Raw genomic sequence first — 16032 nt, 5'->3', positions numbered from 1 at the left:
TAACAGTTCATTGAATTTGTAATTTATGTTTTGAGAGAGTTAAAACAGATTCTTATTATTTCTGGTACTTTTGATAAACTCTTTGGGTAAAATTCTGGCCCCCCTTGAAGTCAATGAAAGTTTTGCCATTGACACCAGTGGAGACAGGATTTTATCCTTCAGGTTCTTCCATGTGTCATAGATGAATAGCTGCTGACGATCATTGTGATGACTATTTTCCCCAGTGCCCAATTCTACAAGGACTGGCTTCAATGAGAGTTGAAAGTGCTCCGGACCTTGCAGGATCAGATACCCAGTGTTGAAACCTTTTAACTTCTAGTGTGGATGGCCTGGAAACATGTTTCGTCCCATAGCGGGAAGTATTATAGATCCCATGTTCCACCAGTCCTGTTGTTGACAATCACTGTCAGCAGTGGTTTGTTTTCCAAGCACAGATGGGTCAATTTAGCCATATGCTCCTGATGTTCTTTGCATGGAACTCTCATTGAAGTTAATGGATGTTGATCATATAAAAGTCAACTTTGACTCTCAAAAATGTCAGCATTCTGGGCCATTGATCTGGAGAATTAATTGTTACAATTCCTTACTGCATGAACTTTATATACTGTACATAGAGATTACCTCAGTATTGTGATGTTTAGGATTTCCTTTTATCCCAAACATCGTATGATATTCTATGGCTGAAAAGTCATCATCACAATGAGCTTGCTCTAATATGCGTGTCCTGAATTACCTGGGATCCCAGTGAAAAGTTAATGACTGAGACTGTCAAAGGAGTCTATGGGAGTTAGGTGCTCAATTCCCATTTAATCTCAGTGGGAAATGGACACTGATTCCCTTAGGCTCCTTTGAAAATCCTTACCAATGATTTCAGATGGAACAGTGATCCTTGAGGATGATTCTCTGTACAATATTTCCACAAAGTAATGAACATTGTTTGGTGTAGTTCTGAATAATCCCGCTCTTTCTTGTTTTTATAGGGTATTCCAGGGCCACATGGGAATCCAGGTTTGCCAGGGCTGCCTGGTCAAAAGGTGAGCTAACTTAACCACACTGCCATAAGCATTATTTGAACTTCCGGATGTGTAACTTTTTGGAAGTCCTAGAGTTTGCTTCCAATAATAGTAGTGATTAATTTTATTTGGTTTACAAATGGAGAGCACAGCTATAAACAGTTTTTAAGGAAATGTAACCAATAAAACTTAAACCAAGGTCAAAAGAAAAATAGCCAGTTTCACAGGACAAAATGATGCATGTGGAATGATGGCCTGGAAGCCTTTACTCATGTGAGTATTCCTTGCTTTCCAAAGGATTTTGATTGAAGTCAATCCAACTACTTGGGTGAGTCAGAATTATTCAAGTGAGGCATTTGCAGGATTGGACATTTAATCCCTGCGGTAACCTTTTGCTTTGGTAAAAAAAAAAAAAAAATAGGCCAAGTCACTCTCCATAAATACTTCGATTTGCTGTCACGATTTCACCTGTTTGATGGCATTTAACTACTCTAACTTTCAGAGTTTGTTGATTAAATGATAGAATAAGAACTGTGGAACCTAGATTTGATATTGCAAATTTAAGAAAAAATATTCAGCCATAAGCTCAGTTAAAAACTTTTAAACCTGGGTTACAAAGGCCACTTAAATACCGGCAGGCAGTTTTGTGCAGTTGCAAAATGCCTTCAATTCATATTTAGTTTTAACAATTTGATAGATATGTTAGGAAAAAACAACATGATGATTTGTTTTAGTGTGATTCCTTATGGCAGGAATCTGACCTGTAGTGACAGGTGTTAAAAACTGCTCTAGGCCATGAAAATATATCAAATAAAGCTTGTGATGTTTGACATTGTAAAACAAAGTGGCTTTGTGTTTGCTATGTGCCCTTTTGTTAGTATCTAATTTTATTACAACCATTAAACGTAGTGATTTCTATAACTCGGTTTTACAATAATTATGCAAACTGGGCAATAGAGAAATGTAGACCGCTGTTACTTGAAATAAGTGTAGCCAGCTACTCACAGGATTTATTTCATAATATATATTTCCTTTCATTGAGTCATACCAAGATTCTGAGCATTTATCTACTCTGTAGTTGAGTTCATGATTTAAAAAAATGAAGTAATTCATAAAAATTAATGTATTTTCTAGGCTTAGCTATGAAAGCTACATTTTCTTGTTGGTCACAATTTATTATTGTTAATACTGTATCATTATTTTATACAGAGGGGGCTAGAGCTCCACACAACTGCAGTTTTACTGTAAAATTACAGTATCATAATATTTTAATTAAATAGAAGTAAGCCAGATCCTCACCAAGTGTAAACTGGAGAAGCTCCACTGAGGTCAATTGACCTATGCTGATATACACTAACTGAGATTGAAGACACTTGGGTTTAATCTTAGAACACACAAGATCAAATGTAATCATTTTCTGGCAGTAACATCACAATGGGTTTTATTCTCCCCTCAAGGTACATGTGTATCTCCTATCTACGTTGAAGAGTTACACATGTGCTTCAAGAGTGGAATTTAATACATTTATAGCTTCCTAGATTGTCACTGATGGCTTTAAACTGAAGGTCAGGTTCTGTCCTTGTGTGTGTGCCAGCAGCTTCCATTGACATGTATATAGTTTAGGGTCCTTAGCATGTAACCTTAGATACTTGGCCTAGGGGTATAAGGTTGACATGTGGTCTAAAATCACCAAAGCATGCATAAGTTTTTGGCAATTTTCCTAGCTATCATAAACAAGAACTATTTCAAGAAAACTGAGTCTGTGGATTTTGGCACCGTTATAGCTGCATTGTAATGCTAAATAGATTAAATACTTATATATTTTATTTTACCTTCACAAGATGGTTTATATTTCCTTGTTCCTGCTTCACAATTGAAAACCATGTATAATGATCACTGCTTGTTTCTAAGTTAAAATTACAAAGAATTGCATATCTTTTATTGGGGAAATGGCATTGGGCAAGGTATGAAAGGGAACATATTTTAACTAGCTAAGAACCAGCTGCAGCTTTATTACAAATAACATTTTTAGTTCAGTCTGTCTGAATTGTAAAAGGGAAGCAGTATACTGCTCTCTTGGCAATGGTGTCAGCAAGAGGAGGATCAGGCCCAACATGTATCATTTCAAATAATAGTTATCAACTTACACTTGTTCCTATTCACTCCATCACCCAAACTTATCACCTGATTAGTGCCTATTGAAGTCAAGGGGAGTCTTTCCACTGATTTGAAAAGGCAGAGAGTGAACAGAACTTGCACTTGGGTCTCCATGCTACAAGAAGCAAATATGAAGGATTTGGGGCTAGAAAAGGAGGGTGGAAAGATAATGGTGTGAAGAGATTTGATGGGAAAGAGAAATCAATGATGGTAAACATAAGTAAAGGAGAAAGGCTGGTCCCCCAGTCCTGCAATTCATTGTGCACTGTCAGACTGCTGCACCCATGCACAGCCATGCTGAGGGAATGGATCTCTGCAGGGAGGGGAGCAGTCTTCCCACATGCAACAAAGTGCAGAATTGGGGCCAAAATCAGAAAGTTTAATGTATTGAAAAGAGAGGGAAAAAAACCTTGAAAGATCTTAAAGGAATGAGAATATTTATATAAAAAAAAGCCATGGATAATTTACTGGTAGTTTTAAAAAAAATCACATGTCCCCAGTTCTGGCTGGGGAGAAATTACACCTCTACCTCGATATAACGCTGTCCTCGGGAGCCAAAAAATCTTACCGCGTTATAGGTGAAACCGCGTTATATTGAACTTGCTTTGATCCGCCGGAGTGCGCAGCCCCGCCCCCCCGGAGCACTGCTTTACCGCGTTATATCCAAATTCGTGTTATATCGGGTCGCGTTATATCGAGGTAGAGGTGTAGTAGCGCCCAACTCCTTTTGAATGCCCTGAATCCTTTTCATTTTGATTTTGAAAAGTTGGTAGTGTCAAACAGTGGATTTTTTAAAAAATAGTTGTCTCGTTGCATATAATCTGGGTATATACCAGAAAATCTATAGTCATCCTTCACCCTAAGTAAAGAGCTTTATCTGAGACTACAGTTTAATTTCAAGATCCAGTCTGTGGCTGCATTTGACAGGAACTTAAACATGCTGCTGGTATCTGTCATGTCATTTCTATCTTTAGGCCAGACTCTTTTGTGTAGAGTATTGACATTGTTCACCCACATGCCACTCCATATACCACTGTTTATTGACATAACACATCAATCCTTTCTATACTTTAATGGCTACAGTGAAGTATGGAATTAAATGGATAGGAGAAGTTGAGCCAGTTTACTGAGGAAGGAAATAGAAATATGTATACAAGTGATGATTGTACAGAGGCTTAGCTATCACGCAAGGCAGTAATTATATGTAGTTCTTTTTGTTTTCATAAAGTTCATTGCATGGACAATGAATTCATTTAGCTGTAATAGATTCTGTGATGATGATGCAAAGGTAAAATGCAGTGAATCATTGGATTCACCACTGCATTGCACCTTGTGTAGTCAGTTAAACCTGTGCAAAATGGGCATAAAGTGAGTGGAGGACTCTGATTTGAAGCATTTTATACCCAGTTTGCATGAGAATAAATAATTAAACAAAGTGCAGGGCAGCACAGACTCAGGACTATGATTTCTAATGCCTTAGGACCAGATCACCTTGTCCTGTGAAGAAACCTGCCCAGATGGGTTTAAGGGAGAGTTTGTACACTGTGAGGTTTACGTGGTGGGAAGGTTTAGGAGGCTGCAGTCCCTCTGAACCCTATACATCTGTGGGATATATTGAGGAATGGTCTCCCCCTTCCACACAGAGGCAGGAAACATCTTGGATGGATCCCCCTTCCCACCTGGTATCATGGCTCCTTAGAGCCTACCTTTATTTATATGGTTAACTAGTGTACTGATTTCTTCTGTCTTAAAGCTGTTAAAAATTAGAAGAGCAAACTTCTATTTGGTAATTTTCTTGGCTTCACAACTTTGTTTTTTATGGGTGAGTAGTAAGAAAATAATGAAATAGAAGGGGTATGTGATTTGTCTGACAAGAGGAATTCCTGAGAGCTACCAACACAAGACTAATTGCAAAATCATTGTCTTATGAATTATTTTTAGAAGAACTGTGTTTACCGCAGGCATATCTATCTTCTGTTTGACACTGGCAAGTTTTTGTCTTTGCTTGCAATATGGCCTTTCTGTTGTGCCACGCAAGCTTTGCTGTCATTAGGGAGATGTTAATCTTTATCACAGTTAAAGCACTATTCTGCAATAACCCTTGGAAGGTAAGTACTGTGTATAGAGTCTGTCTCATCTTCAGTCTGGAAGACTTGACATGCTTATAAACACAACTCAAGCATTCTCTGAGCAGTCATAACAAAGCAATACTTGAAAAAGATTTTAAAGAGAAAATAGGCCAGATCCTCAGGTGCAGTGCAGCTGGTTTCTGTCTCACCCTGGGTGGACTTTGGCTGTAAGCCCAGTCTAAACAATCGAGGGAGGAGCGCCACACAGCAAGGGGGGGTCTTCACTGGTATGTGGGACTTTTATGCCATACTCCCTCCTTCCTGCTAACGTAGCAGGGGAGAGTGGGCATGGGCAGGATATCCCTGTGCCACAACAGTTCCAGGCTGTGTTTTCTGCTTTTTGTGGCTGTTACAGGCCAGTGTAAATCACAACCCACCCTGAGGTTTAAATCCTGTTCTCTTGGAGCTATAAGTGCATGGCAGTGTTAACACTTGGAAGCCTAATTGTTTTAGAATTAGGATTATCTCTCTCTCGCACACACACTCAGCCTGGGCACTTTTTGCAATGATCAGCTATAAGTTCATTTTTCCAGAACCCGATAGCTGAACAGTGGCTTGGCTGGTTTTCTCCATCAGAGAAGTATTTATTTTGGGCAGTTTTGTGTTAGTAGATGCAAAGAAGTGTAGAGAGTCATGTGATGCCAGTGCTACAGAGCAAGGGCTTCTTGAAGAAGAGATGTAATTTGCAGTTGTTAATATAAACCCCATCTTGATTGGGACTTTTGTCTGACATAAGAGTCTGCCCAATTTGTAAATGGCACAATGCCAACCTAACAGAGGGGCATGAGTGTAGGCCACACACACACACACACACACACACACATATATATATATATATATATATATATATATATACACACACACACATACATACAGAATTCTCTGCTGAGAATGCCTGAACAGCTGTCCATACTGATTTTAGTTACTTATAAATAAAGGGCATGTGCCATCTTTAATCCAACTCTGATCTGGACTAGCTTTAACCATAAAAAATAATTTCCTTGGCTATAGGAGAGAAATTCTTGGCGAGGCTGAACTAATCTGAGTATGGAGCAATCCATTATTATATGGTTTTCAGCTTCAAGGCCAAAGGTTATGTCTGGTCTATACAGTTTTGATATGATGAGGTCAATAGAATGTAACCATATGTACTGTGTACAGCATTTAGTATAACTAAAACCAGTGGAGATTACTTGTGCTGTATTTTAGCTTAAAATAATTGTTTTTAATGATAAGATAAAGAAAGTACAAGTATGGTCTCAGTCTAAATATTTAAACTTTCCAAATGCCCAGGTTTGATACAAGTGAAGCAATAAACTAAGATAATTATGTAGAGAGGTTACCTGTAATAGGAATGACTAGCCAATAGTGGTTCTTGATCCACCTGCTGGAGGTTGTGGGTCCCCAGCATTGGTGAGTCTGCCAGTAGCAGAGAGCACTGCAGTGCCAGCCACTCAGAATCCCTGCTGTGTTGGAGGACTGAAGCTAGATTGCACAAACTAAAATAGTGGTCAGGGCTGGGCTAGCCAGGAGATCTGTCAGTACTTCTCCCAGGGACCGCTGTTACTGAGGCGTCTATGAAATCTGCAACTCCAGGAGAAGTCAATCAGAGCTTCCGGTCATTCAGGACCTCTGGAAAATTGGGTCTTAAGTGTGTCAGAGACATTGCTCGTTGTCCAATTGATAATATATGACAGTGGCCAACAATGCTGCTGTGTTTCCCCAAAATGTTTTGGGGACATCAAAAACATTCATATAAAGAGATTTTTCAAATGGTTGGGGGAGTTGATGGGAAAGTGACTCACATTATAGGACACAACTGGGTTTTCATAAGAAATGAGTGTTAGATAAAAGGAAGCTCAGATACGTAGGGGCCCAACTGTTTCAGTGCAAGGGATGTCTTTGTGATTCAGCTGAAGAGCTCCAGTTAAACGACATCTGACTAAATCAGGTTGAGTTGAGAAGAATCGAACGTTAAGTGAGGCCACATTCAAGGTTAACTGGCCAAAGAGTCAATGAACATAAGTTGTTGTCTTGGTGACAGAGATGTGGAAGGCTGTGGAAAAGGAGAGATCCGTCTGGAAGAACTCCCTTTCCCTTGTGGAAACCATTTCTGCATGTAGAGGGCATGACTTGGTTATGTCATTCAAGTCAGCAGGGCCTGATACTATTTACCTCAGGGTACTGAAGGAATTAGCTGAAGAAATCTCGGAGCCACTGGCAATAATATGTGCAAACTCCTGAATGACAGGACAGGTCCTGGAAGTCTGCAGAAGGACTAATGTAGTGCCCATCTATAAAAAGGGGGGGTGAAAGCCGGGGAACTATAGACCAGTCAGCCTGACCTTGATACCTGGGAAGCTATTAGAGCAATGTATGAAATGTTCAATTTGCGAATACCTGGAGGATGAAGGGATAATCACTAAAAGCAGCATGGATTTATTAAGAACAAATCATGCCAAACCAGATTGATTTCCTTCTTTGACAGGGTAACTGGTTTGGTTGATAGCAGGAATGTGGTGGATATAATATACCTGGACTTCAGCAAGGCTTTTGACACAGTCCCACAAGACATTCTGATAAGTAAGCTCGAGAAATGCAGGCTCGACAGAACTACCATTAAATGGATACATAATTGGTTAAACAACTGCAAACAAAGAGTAACTATTAATGGAATGATGTCAAATTGGAGGGAGGTCTTAAGTGGGGTTTCACAGGGATGTGTTCTGGGTTCATTGTTATTTAACATCTTTGTTAATGACTGGGATGTAGGAATAGAGAGCATACTAATCAAATCTGCAGATGATACAAAGTTAGGCAGGGTAGAGGATAGAGCTAAAATTCAAAGAGATCTTGATACATTGGAGAACTGGGCTACTGACAACAAAATGAAATTCAACAAAGACAAATGTAAGGTGCTACACTTAAGGAAGAAAAACCAAATGCACAAACACAGAATGGGGGATAACTGGCTTGGCAGCAGCACTGCTGAGAAGGATTTGGGAGTTGTGGTGGATCACAACCTCAACATGACTCAGCAATGTGATGCTGTTGCAAAAAAAGCAAATGCAATTTTAGGTTGCATTAACTGTGGCATGCAAGTCACGGGTGGTGATAGTACCACTCTACTTAACACTGGTTAGGCCTCAGCAGGAGGACTGTGTCCAATTTTGGTCACCGATGTAAAGAAACTGGAAAGGATCCAGAGGTGAGCGACAAAGATGATCAGAAGGATGGAATGCAGCCATATGAGCAAAGAATGAAGGAACTGGGTATGTTTAGTTTGGAAAAGAGATTAAAGGAGGACATGATAGCAGTCTTCAAATACTTGAAAGGCAGCCATAAAAAAAGATGGAGAAAAGTTGTTCTCTCTTGCCATAGCAGGCAGGACAAGAGGCGATGGCTTCGAACTACAGCATAGCAGATTTAGATTAAATCTCAGGAAAAGCTTCCTAAGTATAAGAACAGTAGGACAATGGAACAGATGCCTCAGGAGGTTGTGGAAGCTCCTTCACTGGAGGTTTTTAAAAGGAGTCTGGATAGCCATCTGCCTTGGTTGGTTTAGACACTACAAATCATATATCTTGGCCAGGGATCCCATCTAACCCTACGATTCTATGACTTCTAGTCAGGAATGACTCATAACCTGCCCAGTAAAAAATTGAACCTAGGACTGTTGGATTTCTCTCTCTTACTTTCTCCATCCTCCAGGGCTCTGTGCTATTTTTAGGAAGTATTGGATGTGTGAAAAAAAGATGGCAGAGGCTACTATTTCTGATAACATTTAGAGCAGGGGTCAGCAACCTTTCCGAAGTGGTGTGCCGAGTCTTCATTTATTCACTCTAATTTAAGGTTTTGCGTGCCAGTAATACATTTTAACATTTTTAGAAGGTCTCTTTCTATAAGTCTATAATATATAACTAAACTATTGTTGTATGTAAAGTAAATAAGGTTTTTAAAATGTTTAAGAAGCTTCATTTAAAATTAAATTAAAATGCAGAGCCCCCCGGACCGGTGGCCAGGACCCGGGCAGTGTGAGTGCCACTGAAAATCAGCTCGTGTGCTGCCTTTGGCACACATGCCATAGGTTGCCTACACTTGATTTAGAGAAAACATGGAACCATGAAGGACTGGTGGATTATTTTCAATTGACAATAACGTTCTTCTTTTAAACTCAGGCTAGAAAACTGTTAAGCTAGTGTGCTGTCTATTGTAAGTCTGGTCAATGGGAATGCTTCAGTCACTTCTAATGCAAGCAGTTTACTACTTCTGAGGGTTAATTTATTACCTGGGTACCAAAAGCAATTGACTTCAAAAAGTTGTGACAAGCACGCACGCTTCTCAGACTCTCATGGCAATAAAAACAGGTAGTGACACTTGAAAGAGAGGGGAAAGTAAAGTGTAGCACGCTGCAGAACTTAATTATGTGGGAACACAAGCTATGAAATATGGCATATGAAACATAGCCATATGCTTTCCTTATGCGAGACAATATTTTCCTATTGCCAGAATATGTGAAAGGCCAAATGTATATTTATGCAATTTATTTCCCCAATAAAATGTCCTCTGCCTGCCATCTGAACATCACATTTCCCCTTTAAAAGTATCTACATTGTAAGGACTGTAACTCCAAACCTTGCATTTTTGAAGCAACAAATGAACAACTTAGCACTAGCCTTAACAGGAAATTATTTCCATGTTACATCGTGGGGTAATTCTAGTCAGTTTTATGACAAGTTTTGTTTTGGGGGGGAATATGCAGTGAATGAAAAATTGCAACCAACTGACTACATCTCAACAGCAGCTTTCAAGGACACTAGATTAAAAGATGGGAACAAAGAACTGATCAGAAATAGAAATGACATCACAACTATCTTGGTGTTCATGTTTGATATGGTTTGATACATCAGGCTTGAATAAATCAGCAAAGTACAAATAAAGTATTCAGTTATTACTGAGAATGCAGGCACACTGATTTGTCTGTACCTCTTACTGCATTTGCAATTAAACTCTGCCTTTTTAATAAATAATCCTCAGGTACATTATGAAGAAATGCAGGGAAATTCAAACTCATCGCCACATATGCATTCAGATTATTGTATTATGCCATGTAGTGTGACATGCATATTTTAATAGGAAAGTTGACATAAGGAAACATTCCTGGAATAAGAAATATACTTTGTACAGCATTAGATCCTGCACACACACAATCAGTTTCTTCAACAGTGAAAATATTTGTGGCTAGCTATATAATTAAATCTTCTGTCCCTGTACCACACTGATTTCATTTCTCTGCAATAGGGCCCTAAAGGAAATCCAGGATTCTCCCCAGGACAAGCAAAACGTGGAGAAAAGGTAACTGCTTCATAATTACAGAGAAATGTTAGCCACGTTTTTTGTTGTTGAAGTTTGCTTATGTTATCTGTATTGTTGGGTTTAATTACCTTTTAAGTCTAGTGCTATGTAAATTGCAATTTTTGTTTTCCCATTATTGTTTATCTCAGAATGGCTGATGTCTATATGAGTGGCTGGATTTTAGTGTTCTATGATAAAGTAAGACTCTGGCAACAGTTATGAACCAAAGACAGACATAAAATAACAACACTTAATGGTTCACTTGTAGTTAAATTTTAAATTCTGTATTTGATTTCAGATTTAAGAAACAAAAAGTAAAAAGTAAAACTCTATTGGAAGAATTAAATTAAATTCAGTTTGTTAGGACTTGATAAATATGGTACAGTTAAACTGTTGTGTTTATGTTAACTCCTTCACATCAGCAACAAAATATGAGTATTGAAACCTTATAACATCTTAAATTGGTATACAAAGCTCAGAGTGACGATGGTTAAAGGAATACCTCCAATTTAAAAATCATATCTCTACCTGAACTTGTTTTACCTTCTGTTGTTGCAAGGGATACTTCATTTTAGCACAACTGAAACATTAGAAATAAGCCTTTGTGACCAGAATCCCAGGGGAGCCAGCTGAGGTCACTCAGTTAGGATGAACTGTAAAGAATGAGGCAGACAATCCCCGAAGCTGGTGGACATTCCAATACTTAGATTTACCAAGCCAGCATAAAGCCTTCTGTAATACCTTACTACTTACCCAGAAGTCAGCAACACAGTTCCCTTAAAGTAACCCAGCCTCAGGCCTCCACCTAGACACCCAAGTCAGATATGATGAGGATTAGTGAAAATCTTATTCATCATATAGGAAAGTTCTACCAATCCCAAAGGATCGGACATATTACCTCCCAGGTTAATGAATATTCCAGATCTTACCCAAATACACACTTATCACCAGTTCTTATTAACTAAACTAAAATTTATTTAAAAAGAAAAGAGAGTGAGTGTAGGTTAAAAGATCAGTATACATACAGACATGAGTTCAATTCTTGAGGTTCAGATTCATAGCAGAGATGGTGAGCTTTGTAGATGCAGAGAGTTCTTTTCAAAATAGTTCATAGATTATAGTCCAATGTTTGTAATCAGGGCAGTCCAATCAGAACTGGGATCTCAGTCCTTGTGGCTTCAGCTTCCCCTGCATGAAGCCTCAAGCAGATCTGAGATGTCAGGATCCAAGCCATTTTTTATACAATTTCAGGCCTTCTTTGACAGCTCAGAGTCACTTGATGAACAATAGACACTCATTTCCTAAGCATCGCCGGTAATTATTCACACTGATCAACATAAGGCAATTGCCTGTTTTTCCACCATTCACAGATTATTTGATATACATTTCAAAGAGAAATGAATACAGCAATATCCCATGTTTATAGTTCATTTAAATGTTAAGATGTTCTTTTGATCTCTGAATTAACAGAATACAGCATAGACAGGGACTGTTTGATTACATTGTTGACCACTACCAATATATATGTAAATACACAAAAACACAAACATTATCTCCCCATATGTTTTTAAGGGTTGAATTTGAGTCATTCATCCTACAGGATACTTAACCCTTTCTGGTCATGCGTCACAGCCTTTTCCCTGTTTTTCAAAATTTGAAAGCCCTCTGTGTATCCGTTTCCCTCTTTCCTATGTCTAGTTTGTTAGGCCTTGATTCCGTAGACACCTTAGCACATGCTTAACTTAAAGCACATGAGTTAGGCTCATTTAATTCCGTGGTATTACTCATGTGTTTAAAGCTGAGCACATGTGTAAATTTTTGTAGTGTTAGGTGATCAGGGGCTTAGTTAGCAGATTTCCCCTTTTGTTTAAGTGAGTCTTTCACACCATAACAGGAAAGGAAAAAAAAATTTTAAAGGAAAATATGATCCTAAACATGCAAACTTGTGGTGGAGGGAACCTGGGAGTAGGTATAGTCCCTGAAATGATCTTTAACTTATTTTTTTAAACTTACTAGACTTCAGTTTGATGTTGTCTCTTTATAGTATTTTGATGAATTTGCCCACAGTCACATTGTTCTGTTCAACTCTCACCAATGTCACTGTCTTCTCTCCAAAAAAAAAAAAAAAAGGTAAACCATTCTGTACTTGAAAATAAAGAGCCTGATTCTGATTTTACTTACACTGGTGTAAATCAGAAGTGACTCTTTTAAAATCAATAGCTACCCTTGTGTACGGCAGGTGTAAGTGACAGAAGAATCCGATCCAGAGCAAAGCTCTGCTTTGAAAAAAGATTATAAAAATGACACCTTCTGAGTCAGCAGATCTGCTTCCTGTGCTTATTCAGGATCTTATCTGCTGACTTTAGTGATTAAAAATAAGCTTCCCCCCCCCACTTCTAACCCTCTTGACCCAACACAGCTTTGAGAGAATGGTCAGAATTCTATTCCAGTTCACACATCATAAACATAATTGTTATCTAAGTTGCAACTGGCTTGCACAGATGTGGCTAAGAGCAGAGTTTGGCCCAAAGAATCTTGATGACTTTGGTGATGGTGCCCAAGCCAGAAAGAATCCAAACTAGAATCAACAAGTCAAGCTGAACCTGAAGGACTGTTAGAAAAACAAGTTTTTATTTGCGAATGGAACAAACTGGTTCAAGAAGTAATCGAGAGACAATGACTGTGGACACAATTACAGCCGTGTCCTATTAACAGTCACTTTTCAGATTATAACTGCATATTAAGGAATTTAATTGCACTGGGAAACAATGCAGTCACTGTTATGTAACCTTGGGGAAGCAGAAGTCCCATTCCAGAAATACTGTGTCTTCATCATTGGTTTATTCACAAAGGATCTTTCAGCCCTATTCAGCTATATTCATTAAGAACTCTCTTAATGCTAAGAAATCAAAGATTCTGTCCTCCACTTCACCTTAAAGTGGATTCCAAGAGTAAGCTCCTATAGTTAAATTAGTTGGTTATTTTGTCTTTCCAAAATGACTTTCAGTATAAAAATACAGAGTGGTTCTTCATGGAAGCTATGGCTTGGAGGTTTATGATTACAGTTTACTTTTGAATTGCACACCTACTAATTATGGCTGACACTTTAAAACCAATGTGCTCATATTGAGAGTTTAATTAGCATGCTTATTTCATAATGTATATTTAGAGTTTCATTTTAAAGAGCTGCCTATCAAAGGCAAGGCTAAATTCAGAAGTGAGACTAAGCGTGTTTAGAGATCGATTCATTTGGTGAAATGTGTATGCCTCCATTTGGTCCTTCCACTTGCATGTTACACAAATGTAGGCCTGGTCTACATTTAAAATTTATGTCAACATAGCAATGGCATTCCAGAGTGTGAAAAATCCAAGCCCCTAAGCACCATAGCTATGCCAGCCTAAGCCCTGGTATAGATGCTGCTAGATTGATGGAAGAATACTTCCGTCAACTTACCTGCTGTTGCTCAGGGAGGTGTTCCTGCAGTGATGGAAAACCCCCTTTTGTCACTGTAGGCTGCAACTGCACCGTGGGGTTACAGTGTCATGCTACAGCACAGTCGAAGTGAGTCTAAATGTACACAGCCTACAACACCTCTGACTTTGGCCCATCGTGCTGAATGAAAAAATTTGCCAGTTTACTGTTTTCAAACAGATTTAATGACATTTACATTTAGAAAATATTTGGAATACTTCTCCCAGACAACCTTTTTGTTTCGTTTGTTACTTGCAGTTTGTATGGAAACTAAATGTGGCAGTCATTTTTTTTCCAGTGCAAGAAACATGTAACATTGGGGAAATCGATCTGATATGAACAAATTGAAAGTTAAGAAATAATTTAAAACTACTCACTTGGAGTGAAATTCACCTCTGGGTAAATGCCAACACCAGACCTGTGTAACCACTTCAGTCCTACTTAAGCTGGCTAAAATGTAGATATTCTGAGATTCTGAAATAAATGTTGTTGTTCTGTCGATTCCATTTTAAATGTCCAGGGATAAAGAGAATGTACTGCTTCCCAGGTGTTTATAGTCTTTTCAAATGTTATAATAAAATGAAATGATTTTACCTTACTGTGTTGTACAGGGTGACCCAGGTCCAAGAGGCTTACTAGGCCCTCCTGGTATCAAAGGTCAGAAGGTAAGATTTTCTTTTAATTTTTATATTCAGCTCTCGAGTGTAAGTCCACCGGAAATCAGTGGGGGGTCTGCATAATTGGGCCCTCCAAGTTTGAGCTGCTTAGTCTGTCTTTGGAAATTCCTTACCTCAGCTATCAAAACCCAACATGCAGGACTGAATCTGAGCCGCAGATCATATACTGCATGTGCCTCTTTTTCAGGATGGGCCCAGCCTGGAAAATAACAGATTCTCCCAAGCTATGCAAGTTACAGAGCTCCATAGCAAGCCAATCTGTGTAGGAAAAAGGTCAATCTATCCCACAACAAGCCCCACCAATCCTCTTCCCATTGCCTCCTACCTACTTCAAAAGTTCCATCTTTAATATCATGAAGTGGATGGGAAGTCAGCAGCAGTGTTCCCTGTTAGCCAGTAGTGGAAGCATAGCTGAAATGCACATCCATGTCAGCCTGTTCACACTCCCATGTAAGCAATACTTCTAGGTTCAGTGCACACTCTGCTATTGGCAAAAGAAGATGGTACATGCTGAAATCTTCCCTTCCACTGCTTGTCTGATCTAGGTAGGGCCAGTATGAAACCTGTCCGAAACTCAGGAGCCTTGAGCTAAGTGAGGCTATAGCACATGTACTGCCACTGTCCATACTGTGGCTAAGTATAAGACTTCGGTCCCTATGTGGTCCATCCAGAGCCTTTCCTGAGTACTAAATTAATTTAAAATGTAGTGAGCAAAATGTAAATGTAAAATTTTTTATGGTAACTCCCAAATGGTGTGCTACTCCGTAAAGCTTGTTATGTTTCTGCTCTGGTGTTGTGAGCTCCTTCAAGCTTCAATAAATATACTCCTGCCTGGAAGATACTGATATTTTAAATGAATGAATCCCACTTTATTCTCAGTTTCAGGACTGCCCACCTCTTTTCTATTCATTAATTTGTTCACTGAATCATGTGTTAATTCATTCAGTGTTAGCGATGGAGCTCAATCTTTCAGCACCACAAAATTGGATGTTTTTCAAAGATGTGTGACAGAGCAGCTTAAACTCTTGCCTTGAAGCCAAGTGAAATAAGTTTTAGATTTTGGAAGCCACCTAATATTCACGTAATTATTTCTTCACTAGGAGAAATGTCAAAGCACTGTAAGAAATAAAACCCCCATACTCCATTTAGGAAACTACCCAGGCCTTAACAGTCCATTAGCATGGGACAGCATGAGGCAAGCATAGAAGTATTCAGGAAAGGGGACAAAA

General features: G+C 38.9%; 1 protein-coding gene across 1 annotated transcript in view; it reads left to right on the top strand.

Moving 5' to 3' along the window:
• The window catches only part of COL24A1 (collagen type XXIV alpha 1 chain), a 226266-nt gene that overhangs the window by 15002 nt on the left and 195232 nt on the right, over positions 1–16032 (top strand). The window contains exons 4-6 of the mRNA XM_065409330.1: positions 981–1034; positions 10601–10654; positions 14738–14791. Of these exons, the coding sequence (XP_065265402.1) occupies positions 981–1034; positions 10601–10654; positions 14738–14791 (162 nt within the window). The remainder of the gene's footprint in view (positions 1–980; positions 1035–10600; positions 10655–14737; positions 14792–16032) is intronic.

The sequence above is a fragment of the Emys orbicularis genome, chromosome 8, assembly GCF_028017835.1.
Source record: "Emys orbicularis isolate rEmyOrb1 chromosome 8, rEmyOrb1.hap1, whole genome shotgun sequence".
NCBI lineage: Eukaryota > Metazoa > Chordata > Testudines > Emydidae > Emys > Emys orbicularis.
The sequence above is the reverse complement of the archived record's forward strand: the minus strand, read 5'-3'. Positions and strand labels throughout refer to the sequence as shown.